Here is a 12,730-nt window from a genome sequence, read left to right on the forward strand (position 1 = left end):
AAATCTGTAAGAGCACCTTGGATTGATAATGAAATTAAAAACGGCATGGCTTTAAGAAATACTGCTAAGAAAAAGGCAAGTGAATCTGTCAGTCTGGCTGACTGGCAGATCTACTGTAAAATAAGAAATAATGAAGAAAAGTTATTATCAAACAAATGAAATAAAATCGGACAGTAAAATGCTGTGGGAAACATTTAACAATGCTCTGGGTAGGGCTTCCTCCTTCATTGAGGTGGATGGGGCTTTTATCACTAAGCCATATGACATAGCTCAATACTTTAACAACTTCTTCACCAGCAAAGTGGAAAGTTTAAGAAAGGATATGTTGATAGATATAAATCTGTAAAATATATCTAGAGACTGACAAGGACTGTATAATTACTGTAGACTGATAAGACTTCGATAGCTCGAGCTGCGCTGGGGCTCCGGCCATAATACCGGAGCCGTCTAAATACTTATTTTGGAAAGTACTCGAATTACAATATATACTTAGTTTAGCTTTGACAGAATACTTTCCGAGTGAATTGTAATGTAGACAATGATACTTTAGGAGTATAACCTGTTAAATACCAAAATGTTACCTTATATGAATGCAAAGATTAAATGAAGTTCCACCAGAAAGAAAGTAATGTCCAGAGCAGATGTGGTTTTAGTCATTTCATTTGTTTGTTCCGAGAGAGACAAGAAATTAGATTTAACATGCAGCAATAATTATTATTTACAATTAGATCGGACCGGTCCTGAGGACCGGTCCTAAATGGTTCTCTCTCCCTCGCCCCAAGATGGGCGAGAGTATATATACCTTGTTACTCAAAATGGGGTAGCAAGTACGTGGCACACGGACTGTCGTGGTAATAAATCAATATGGGATATGTAGTCTAAGAATGATCTGTAGTCTCTTTTAACTCAAGTATGATTCCGGGACGACAGAGGCTTGTCAGAGACAGCAACAGAAGCTCTGCTGCTGGCGTTGCCCTGGCAACAATCTACTTTTCTAGAAGGCCAAATTCCTGCACCGTTCCTAAATCAAAACAGAGCCTTACAGTATGGGGTTATTTACCAGCTATGGGTGGCAGGGCCACAATTACAGTGAGACTATGGCGATTATCATATCGAGGATCACATGACATCTCCTCCACCAAACAACAAATCAAAATTATCGATCAACTGTCTTGTAATAATGTGCATTGCGTTTCCTCTATATTAGATAAAATTATGAACAATATGTCTTGTATGTTTAGTTTGCAGGCCTGGATAACCTTGATGGCAAGTTACTGAAGCTCGCTGTACACCTGGTAACTAATCCAATTACTCACATTTTAACCAAAGCCTGATGCGGGGGGTGTGTCCACAAATATGGAAGGAAGCTAAAGTTATTCCAATACCAAAACATTCTAAAACAAACATCACAGGGGTTAACAGCCGCCCTATTAGCATTCTGCGAGTTCTTGCTAAACTAACTAGAAAAATATGTCTTTAACCAAATTCAATCATATTTCTCTGAGAATGTATTGAATACTACTTTCAACACACCTATAGAGATGGGCTTTCTACATGTACAGCACTGACACAGTTAATAGATGACTGTCTAATGAATGTGGATTCTCAGAGATTAGTGGGGTCTGTATCGTTAGATTTTAGTGCCGCATTCGAGATTATTGATCACAATATATTGTGGGGGGGGGGGGGGGGGGGGGGGGGGGGGGGCGGCGCGCGATGCGAGCAGTGACTCTTTGGCTTAAACAACGACATACAACGCGGAGAGAAAGGCATGCTTGGATTGGTCTCATTTATTTTAAACAATAAGCAACAACTGTTGCAGCCTTCATGAAAGCAGTGACGCACAAATAATTAGGCTTAATAAAACATCCGACTGTAACAAGTCAACTGCCTGCAACAGGCATTACCTCTCCATCAAATAAAAATATAATTTGCCAGCACCTGCTCCAATATAGGCCTAAATCAAACTTTATTTATATAGCACATTTAAAACAATAAAAGCTGACCAAAGTGCTGTAGGCCTACAGGCTGGAGCATCACCATCGGCGCACAAAAAAAAGCATAATTAAAAGACAAAACACAGGCAAATAGTATAGGCTACATAATTACAATAATACGATCAGGTGCAATTAAATGCCAAAGAGAAAAGGTGTTTTGGTCTGGGTCTGTAGGAGCAAAAAAATCTATTCTCTGCATCGCCAAAATAAATCTATAGGCCTAGTTTAATTTGTGCCATTATACTCAGCCAATATGCACAACGCAGCGCATGAGATTGCAGATCTTTGAATTTTCGGTGCACTGAGCGCACTCACCATGTGAATCCAAGCAGGTCCTCACAAATATAATGTACACCGCCAGGCTCCACAAGGTTCTCAGCGCAATGGCGCATCGATAAAAGTTGGGATTTTATTGTGGCATTATTCAGGCAATACTCAACAGATTGTTATAATTCTAAGTGATCTATAATCTGTGAAGTTTATATTTTCATTTTCGTGTAAGTAATGTTTTTATATGACTTATCAAACATGGTAGCCTATATTTAATGTCCACTGAGCTGTGGTGCATGCGCTTGCCTTCCTTGTTGTTAACACGGGGAAAGAGGAGGCGTTGCGAGGTGCTGCGAGGCGCAAGCATGGCTCGCGGACCAAATGGGGCCGTCTCACGGACCAAAAGCGGCCGCTTTTTTTTTAATGACTATTCGATTCAAAATTTAAAAATCGATTCCCGTGCGTATCGATTGAACGTTGATTAATCGATTTTGTTGGGTCAGCCCTAGTGTGCCGCGGGTTCGACTCCCGAGCCCGACACGGCCTTTACTGCATGTCTTCCCCCATCTCTCTCCCGTTTCCTGTCAGCCTACTGTCTGTCCCTTCAAAAAAAACAAAAAAAGGCATAAGCCGCAAAAAGAATATCTTAAAAAAAAAAAGACATGCCACTGATCTTAGACAGGGCCAATATAGCCATGTATTCTGACGACACTACTTTGTATATGTCTGCCACTAATGTGGAAGATCTGTCTGTAGCTCTTAACAAGGAACTACAGAACATAACAGAGTGGGTAAGGAAAGGAAAGGTACTATGTTTACCCAGGGTAACTGGACTAAGCTCAAGAACTTGTTTACAGCCAGGCTCTGCTCATAGACCATTTCATGGTAGAGGTTCAATGCCTTGTCCAAGGGCACTTCAGCGGTGGTAATTTTAACGTGCCGGTCCGGGGATACAAACTAGCGACCTTCCGATATCAAGGCCGCTCCGCAAACCGCTTGGCCACCGCTGGTGGTGAACAATAGGATTGTCCTGAACATCTCAAAGACTAAATCCATTGTATTTGGATCACAGCATATGCTCAAGTCAAAACCCAAATTGAATCTGAATCTGAGCGATTTAGCAATTGAGCAGGTAGATGAAACAAAACTACTTGGGGTTACATTAGACATCTAACATTAGTCATCTAACATGGTCTACTCATATTGAAAACATAACTAAGAAAATGGGAGGGGTTTGTCCATGATTAGGAGATGTGCTGAGTTTGTAACTCCAACATCTGCTGTCCAGGTCATCCAGGCACTAGTGATATCCCACCTTGACTATTGTCCAGTTGTGTGGTCTAATGCAGCTAAAAAGGACCTGTAAATTGCAAATAGCCCAGAATAAGGCAGCTCGCCTTGCCCTGAACTGCAATACTAGATAGGCTACCGTTTACCGCGATATTTGAAATCAATATCTGTAATATCACGGAGTATATACATAATACCGAATACCGAATTTTACCGTCATGTAAATATATTTTTTATTTAAAAAAAATATTATTTTAATAAACGTCTAAATTACTGTACGTGTGTGTCTGTGTGATGAATTTACGAGTATTTCATTTTAAACAACTATAATTTGCCTAATAACTTAGTGTCTATGCATTGACTGGCACCGACGCTGAATTACGGCGTCGAGGCGGCAGCATTGTCGGACCGCCTCTGCCCAGGAAAGCAAACAAAACATGGCGCCGGTGAGAGTAACAAGTCCTAGCAAGTTGGTTCATAAAAAAACATCTGGAAATACTACTGTTTGGCAGCATTTCGGGTTCCAGCCAAATGAAAAAGGCCGATAATCGATAATACCGATAATCGCGATATTATTCACGGTATCACCAGTAAGACGCGCAAACGCAGGAAGCGAACGCAGCTCGTACATATTTGGGTTTTGGACGTATAGCTGCTTTGGGGACTCCTTATATGGTTATGGCTGAGTCATGGTGACACAAATCGGCTGAGTAATGGAATACAAGTTGGACCACGCCATGACACTCATGTCACCATGACTCAGCCATAACCATATAAGGAGTCCCCAAAGCTGCCATCACACTCATGTCACCATGACTCATGCGTTCGTGTGTCTGTGCCCTTTGTGCCCATATATGGAGCTGAGTGATTTGTTTGTGATTGATGCAACACACTCCATATTTGGACGTAGCTCCATATATGGGCACAAAGGGGGGACACACGCACACACAGACACACAGACATGATCTGCTAGGTCTCATAGTAAGTGCTCACTGCGTTCGCAAATACCGATATCAAAAAATCAATATCGCCCAAGCCTAATACTAGATCTAATACACTGTTAAATCATCAGAAGCTGTCATGGCTGTTGGTGGAGCATGAGCAGGGACGTGCTGGGTCCATAATTCAGCCCGGCAAAGGCAGCGTGCCGGCAAAACGAAAAAACCAACAAATCAAGGGTGTGAGAGCGTCACCCTTGGGCGTCACTCAAGGGTGTGAGAGCATCACTAATATGGGGGGGGGGAGGGACAACGGAGAAAGCACCCGCAAACGGCTGCAAAGCGCGAGATTGTGACACACAAACATAAACGTTTCCATTTAACAATATAGGCTTATAGGCTACATCGGCTGTTCTGTTCGCATGCCGCGATGCGCCACTCATGTAGGCGCGTGCACGTGCGTGCTCGTGACGCACCACTGCTAAAACAATCATCATACCAATATGGGGCGGGGGGGGGGGCACACAACGGAGACAGCGCTTCTTTCAGCTGACATATTATCACTATACGTGTGATCATCTCTTGTTTCTATTATAATTATTGCCATGGTAACTGTAAAACCTAATTGGGGATAGAGTGGCCATTCTGATACAGCACCATTCAGACGACGTGGCTTCGGCGTGCGGTTAGGGTTATAAGAGTTATTCATAGTCTGGATTTTCGGTGGTGAGGTGACCACCGAACTACAACATGAGGTCACAAGCCGCGGCGAAGAGCAAACCACCGCCACCGCCCCAGCCTTTCTCTCTGCTTTTACGCACCACCGCTCAACGTTATTTCAGCTCCGTGGTCACCTCACCACCAGAGCGGTGGTCACCTCACCACCGGAGCGGTGGTCACCTCACCACCGGAGCGGTGGACACCTCACCACCGAAAATCCAGACTATGAATGAGCCTTTATATGGATGGGGTTAGTAGTGCGGCGAGTCGGAATGGCGGGCTTCCGAATGCCAGTGTATAACCATAACATACAACTAGATTACCAATGATTACAATGTAGGCATTGAGCAGATGGTCTTTATAATCCAGAGTGATTTACAGTAAGTAAGAACACCTCGTACACTACAGTAATACATAAAAAACATAAAAATAGTCATCAAGAGTCATACGCCAAGAACCTAACAGTGGAATATCTATATAATGAATCTATGCGTATATGTATTAACCTGACGCTGCCAGATGAGGGCGGTATTGCGGAAACATATTCCCCAACACAACACTCATCTGGGATCTCTGACGGAGTTGAGCCCTGAGTCAGATCTGCTTCGTACCGAACCAATCAGCGTGAGCTAAAGGCGGGATGCGGATGTGACGGTATATAGACACGTCGATATGATTGGTTGTGTTTGCACGCCCACACGGTGATAGACAGACGCTCCCATCCAATCATCTACCATGTATCTTGAAAAAAAGGAACAGCCCCGTCATCGAATTTGCTTCCGCGATCCCAGATCCAAATAAGCTGTGAAACAAATTTGTGTAGCAAGCTTTTTGGATCTGGCAGCGTCAGGTTATATATGTATGCCGTCTACATAAAATTCTATCCAAGTTACATAAATTGAGCCTTTGCACACGCCTGTAAGGTCGTCGAGGCTAGGGCAAGTGCTACTTGTTTTCCCAAATTTCTAATAAATATAATGTTACTTTTGTTGCCACAAAACACAAACAAAATAGAAAATCACGACGCAGTGCAGCATTTCCGTTTATTTCCTACTTGTTGACAACAAGGCACACGGGGGAACCTAATGTGTGTGTGTCAGCTATAGCAGGGGTTCCCAAACTTTTTCGTGTCAAGGACCCCCAAATCAACATTTATTAGGTCACGGACCCCCATTTGAAAACATATGCCAGTGACCCCGATAAGGGAGGATTTTTTACGGCTCTAGCAGTGATTCCGAAACATTAATCTCATGGATCCCCCCCAGTTTCACACGCATTATGCTACGGACCCCCGATTTAATGGCATTTCTATCTCTGGTACCCCAATTTATATTGTAAAACCACTGTTAATGTACATTTCCATTTGTACACTCTCTGAGTTACAGACCCATAAGGGTCCATTTGATTCCTAACTATCTCACTCATTGAGCTAGGTACCCCCTGGAACTACCTCAAATACCCCCTAGGGGTCCCTGGACCCCACTTTGGGAACCCATGAGCTACAGCAAGACAGGGCGGCGGTGGATCAGGGGTAGAGTGGCCGGATGGGAACCGCAAGGTTCCCAGTTCGATCCCTGTGGGCTCCCCCAGAGTTAGTGTCGAAGTGTCCTTGAGCAGGACTCTGAACACCCTAATTGCTCCTGATGTGCTGGTTGGTGCCTTGCATGGTTTCCTCTGCCATCGGTGTGTGAATGGGTGAATGTAATGCACAATTAGCGCCTTGGATAAAGGCGCTACAGTATATAAATTGACCATTTACTCGGAGTTTAGGTTTAGCTTTAGTTTAGGTCATTGTGAGTATTCCAATGATTCAATTATGAATGTGTTGGTGAACATCAAATGCAAAATTGCATGCTGCAAATCTGACAGACACTCGTTACCCATGGCACAGTAATCTCTTAAAGTAAACAGGTTACTTTTAAAAGTAACATTACCCAACGCTGCTGCTGCCAATAATCATGAGAAACACCCCAATTGAGTCGTTTTGCCAACTCCCCTGCATGCGCACTGTGGTCCCCCATCTCTGCCAACCTCTACTGTTGTCTTGACAACCACTGGCCTCCTCCGATACACGAGTTATGATGAGCCACTTGTTTTCAGCTGACGGACAGGAGTTTCACCGGGAGAGTTTAACCCATTTTGACCTGAGATCAGATTCTAAAAATGTCTTCTACATCCTGACAGTTTTCTGAAAAAGCTATGTTTCTATGTCAGTCGTTCTTCGATTTTTTTAAAATAGCAGACCTCATATCTTTGCTTCTTTGCTCGTAGCGCGCCAAGAAGCAAAGATATGAGTTAAAAACATTCGCAGTGAAAGAATATATTCCAAATTTAATTTAAATAAATAGATCCGTTTTCAATAGCTAAAGCATAACAATGCTTAAAACACCAAAAGGTTCCCGCCCAGAATGGCCTAATGTGCACAGAGGTTCATGCCATCTCCGCCAGTTCCTTCCTCTGCTGAACAAGCAATGTGTCGCAAGAGCAGTGACAAGGACACAATCCCCCTGCCAGCTCCACACCCACAAACACAGCCAATAAGAATGAAATACCTAGAATGCCCCTATATCAAGGGCCGCTTTTTGGGTAGTGCGAATGGTGCCGCCGCACAGGGCCTCGCGCATGCGAGGCCTCGCGCTAGGCAGAGTTTTTTTTTTTTTAAACACTTTCCAGAAACCGCCTCCCCCTGGCCAGCCGGGGCGCCTGATGGAAGTTTCCCTTCCAGGTGTCAGGTGTAAAGGATCAACTTGGACACTCAGGCATGAAGGAAGCATGAGTTCAAGTCCGTTGCTCTCCCCATGTCCCTCATATATGGGGACTAGGTTGGTGGAGGGTGTGTAGAGCCCAGGATCACATTAGATGATTGACACAGGGGTGAAAAATGGGTTACAAACGTGGGATAAAAAAAAGATGAAAAAAAAAAGATGTCTCAGAGTCAGAGCTAAAATAGGCAGGGGCGGTTATTAGCGCTACGCACGATGGCTAGATGCCCCGAGAGTTTCCCTGAAAAATATCACCGATTTCTGAATCCAAGTATCCCCTTTACCCGACTATACGCAACACAGAAGAAAATAAAACCCTATAGCATATGATGCTATATGACTGAATAATAATCCACATTACACAAGTGATATTAAATTAGTGACCGCTGAGCAGGTACATTTTAAACTGTAAGTAAGTAAGTACATTTTATTTATATAGCACCTTCCACAGAGAGGACTCACAAAGTGCGAAAACAAAGCAGATAAAAAAAAACACACCTGTGTGAACTGAGTGGTGCAATTCCCCCCCCCCCACACCCCCCTCTCTCTCTCTGTCTCTCTCTCTCTCTCTCTCTCATTAGCAGCCACAGCAATACCCCTCTCTCCGTTTCTGGTGCCCCCTACTGGTATAAATACGTAACATACTCGTGCTCACGTGCACACACACACACACACACAGGTAAACAGGTACACAGGTACACGGACATTGCTGCTTGTAGGAGTGGTTGCACCACTCAAAAATGCTGTACATGCTTGTTCATCTCAAATAAATGACAATACAAGCATGAAGAGTCAATAAGTAAAGCAAAAATCTGAAAATTCAGGTTGAACCATTCACAAAATTCTTGTTCAAAGAGGAAAGTTTTAAGGCTGTTTTTAAAAATGACCACAGAGGGGGCAAGTTTCAGGGCTAGTGGAAGAGCATTCCAAAGTCTGGCCACTACAGCCTGAAATGCTTTGTCACCTTTGTTTTTGAATTCCGTGGAGGTCTGTTCTGCAGACCTACGGGCACCGTCTGGGCACATAACGTGGCACAAGGTCAGTCAGGTAATCCGGGGCCTGACCATGCATAGCTCTAACTGTGGGCATAACATTTCAATAAGTCAGTGTGTTCAAATAATGCCCAAGATTCTTGAGCAGAATTTCCTCTTTTGTTAAAGGGACACTTCACCCTTTTTGCAAAAATATATATGTTAATGACGTTTAGAAGCTTTAGAACACTTTTATGGGGGTCTTTATGTATATAATATGTGGTTTTAGATATTTTAGAATGTAGCAGTGAGCCTGGCGTCTCTGATGTCATGGACACTGGACTACATGTTGTCTCAGTAAGACAGCTCTCCCCCTATCCACAATGAGGAGTAGTGCACCAAATAATTATGGGAATTGTAGTCCAGGAAGGTAGTGAGACCAGTGTCCATGACAGCAGAGACACTGTGCTCACTGCTACAATCTAAAATAGCTAAAACCACATATTACACACATAAAGACCCCCAGGAAAGTGTTCTAAAGCTTCTAAACGTCATTAACATATACCTTTTTGCAAAAAGGGTGAAGTGTCCCTTTAACAAAAGGGCTTGCATGACTTTAAAGTAGCTGGAGGCTGGAGCCCTCATTCTGCCCATTCTTTACCAGGCTAGTACATCCTGGTTCTCGAACATCTCCATGGCACATGCAGAAGACTGAGCTCCAAACCTCGCAAAAACAAACTCATTCCACTTCTTCTAGGCCTGGAGTGGCGCACTATGAGCTTGTAGGGCTGCTATTTTTTATAGCTAAATTATAACATAAGTGGAGTTTGCATCACAAAATACATGCAGTAATCCCAGGTCTCTATATCGCCTCCCACTGGCCAGCCGGGGCATCTGATGGAGGGGAAAAAGGAACTCATTGGAATAACGTGTTCCTTCCACGTGCAATGTCCAACCAGGGAAACTCTCCCCCGTCAGGTGAAAAGAAGCAGCTTGGACTCCTCATTCATTAGAAGGAAGCATGAGTCCGTTGCTCTCCCCAAGGTTGGCAGAGGGAGTGTAGCGCCCAGGATTACATTAGATAATCGACACTGGGTGTTACAAAAATCATGGGTTAATAATTTATTTAGTAATCCGCGATGCAAAACTGACACAAATACACAGATTCAGTGAACTCACAGCAGTTCAGGAATGGATATTTGCATTTTTTTGGTTTTGGTTCCAGGAAACCGTTGGTCCGATCGAATTACTACTGGAACAAGCACGGAAAGTTTGACGCTGTCCGGGCGGATGTCGCCCTGGTAAAACTATTACAGTACCTACATTACTTAGTGCCAAAGACTGGTACTCAGTACTCACACCTTAATGGTATGTGTGCGTTATTCAACTGCGAGGTATGTGTGCGTCGTGCGTCACTGTGCCTTCCGTTTCTCCCATTGCTCCGGCGTGAGGGTCTTCTGTTCCAAGGCGTGGATCCGTTTCAGTTCCTCCTCCAGGCATGTGTTCACCAGCCTGTGTCTCTGTAGGAGAGGCTTCCCCTCGAACCGTGACGACACCACCAGCACCTTGAAGCTGGCAGCGCACCTGTCGGCCGAGGTGTCCTCCACCTCCACGTGCTCCGCTAACAGCTCCTTGGTGAGCTTCTGGCGGATAAGATCTGCGGTTACGGCCATGGCCTCCCCCCCGGGGGTATCAATACGATACGATTTAACACTTTAAATACAGTCGTTTCACGTTCGTTTGTGAGAGTTCAGCGTAATACAACTGGGGGAAACCGCAAACTGCAACTTTCATATATGGGATGGCTTTACTCCTTCAGGGATGTCATCTGACGTGACGTCATGCTCACCGTCAGTGACATCACTGGCAAATACTATGCACCTTTAGCCTAGCCTAGTGTCGTCATTAAGAGCAGTATTTTGTCACGCAACTGAAACATATGCGGGACTATTGTTCTACATCTCAGCTGAAACACAGACTATTGTTCTACATCTCAGCTAAAACACATGGAGGACTATTGTTCTACATATCAGCTGAAACACAGACTATTGTTCTACATCTCAACTGAAACACATGGAGGACTATTGTTCTACATCTCAGCTGAAACACAGACTATTGTTCTACATCTCAGCTAAAACACATGGAGGACTATTGTTCTACATCTCAACTGAAACACATGCAGGACTATTGTTCTACATCTCAGCTGAAACACAGACTATTGTTCTACATCTCAACTGAAACACATGCAGGACTATTGTTCTACATCTCAACTGAAACACATGCAGGACTATTGTTCTACATCTCAGCTGAAACACATGCAGGACTATTGTTCTACATCTCAGATGAAACACATGGAGGACTATTGTTCTACATCTCAGTACTAGAAATGCGCCCAGTGAGAAACGTTCCACCGTGAAAAAAAAGGTGTGATTAAATGCGTTAATTTTTTTAACGCATACATTTTTCTGTAGTTAATTAATCTCAATTAACGCGTTAAAGTCCCGGCCCTAATATCTATATATACATACATACAAAGATTTGCAGCACATTTTCACAATAAAAAAACAGATCTACAAGCTCATAGCGCGACACTGAGTGCCGCGCTATGAGCTTTATATAGGAGCACTTTATAGGGCACATGCCACATATAGGGCACTTTATATAGGAGCACGTCTCACATTTTGCCATTGACAATGAAAGGAGAATTTACGTCACATGTGCCTGAAATATGTCGTAACTGTGTGGCAACACAAACATGAAATGGCGTTGACAATGGAAGGAACATTTACGTCACATGTACTGGCGAGACAATCGGCTAACCAATCACATGAATTCAGTTGTCATCTTACATGCTCATGGTGAGTTGTTTTTAAGCATTGCATCATCATGATTCAAAGATAATAACATAAGTTGACAAATTAATTCATGAAGAAATATATTATTATGTTTATTGGATGACGTACGACGACAAGAGCACCCCTCAATTCACACGGGTGAAAGGAGAGAACTAAACAATGGTAACAGTTACAGTCAGGTAGCCATGCTGGAAGAGAGAACTAAACAATGGTAACAGTTACAGTCAGGTAGCCATGCTGGAAGAGAGAACTAAACAATGGTAACAGTTACAGTCAGGCAGCCATGCTGGAAGAGAGAACTAAACAATGGTAACAGTTACAGGCAGGCAGCCATGCTGGAAGAGAGAACTAAACAATGGTAACAGTTACAGTCAGGCAGCCATGCTGGAAGAGAGAACTGAACAAGCATTCCGTGCAAGGCCTGTATTTGGTTTAACCAGCTTGTAGATCTGCTATTTTCCAATAGCTAAAGCATAACGATGCTTGAAACACCAAAAGGGGTCCCCGTCCAGAATGGATTAATAGCATGCGTCTGATCCCGAGGCATGGTGGGTGGGGGCATGACTCTCACTCTCACACAGCTGATGATGAGCACAGTTAAAAGCCGTTACCTCTCAGCTGGCATTTAGAATCGGTCACTGCTCTGCAAATCGGCAACCCTGTGAACCCTATGTGGCCTCCCTATAGAGGGTATGCGCATGCATAAAGTGAATGGCAGATGGAGTGGCAAACCACTGATGCGTAAGGTTTTTCAGAAAACTGTCAGGGTTTAGAAGACTCTTTTTTTTTTTTTTTTGACGTGAATTAAACACATTCAACAAATAGCGGGTTTAGCATATTACGCGGCACCGACACATGTATTAAATAGCGGGGAACGCGGGATACGCAGTAGAACTGTTAATCTGACCTGATCTTGTATAGTGGACA

General features: G+C 43.7%; 2 protein-coding genes across 4 annotated transcripts in view; both read right to left on the reverse strand.

The window, feature by feature from the left end:
* kcnab2a (potassium voltage-gated channel subfamily A regulatory beta subunit 2a) overlaps nt 1–12,730 on the reverse strand; it is a 181,440-nt gene that overhangs the window by 144,943 nt on the left and 23,767 nt on the right. The window lies entirely within an intron of this gene.
* Nucleotides 10,361–10,621, reverse strand: LOC308326730 (bolA-like protein 2; the record flags this gene model as incomplete). Its single annotated transcript, XM_080779734.1, has 1 exon — nt 10,361–10,621. The coding sequence occupies one exon, from the start codon at nt 10,619–10,621 to the stop codon at nt 10,361–10,363; it is 261 nt and encodes an 86-aa protein (XP_080635860.1).

This window comes from Protomyctophum bolini, assembly GCF_963924005.1.
Source record: "Protomyctophum bolini genome assembly, chromosome: 2".
In the NCBI taxonomy this organism is placed as follows: domain Eukaryota; kingdom Metazoa; phylum Chordata; class Actinopteri; order Myctophiformes; family Myctophidae; genus Protomyctophum; species Protomyctophum bolini.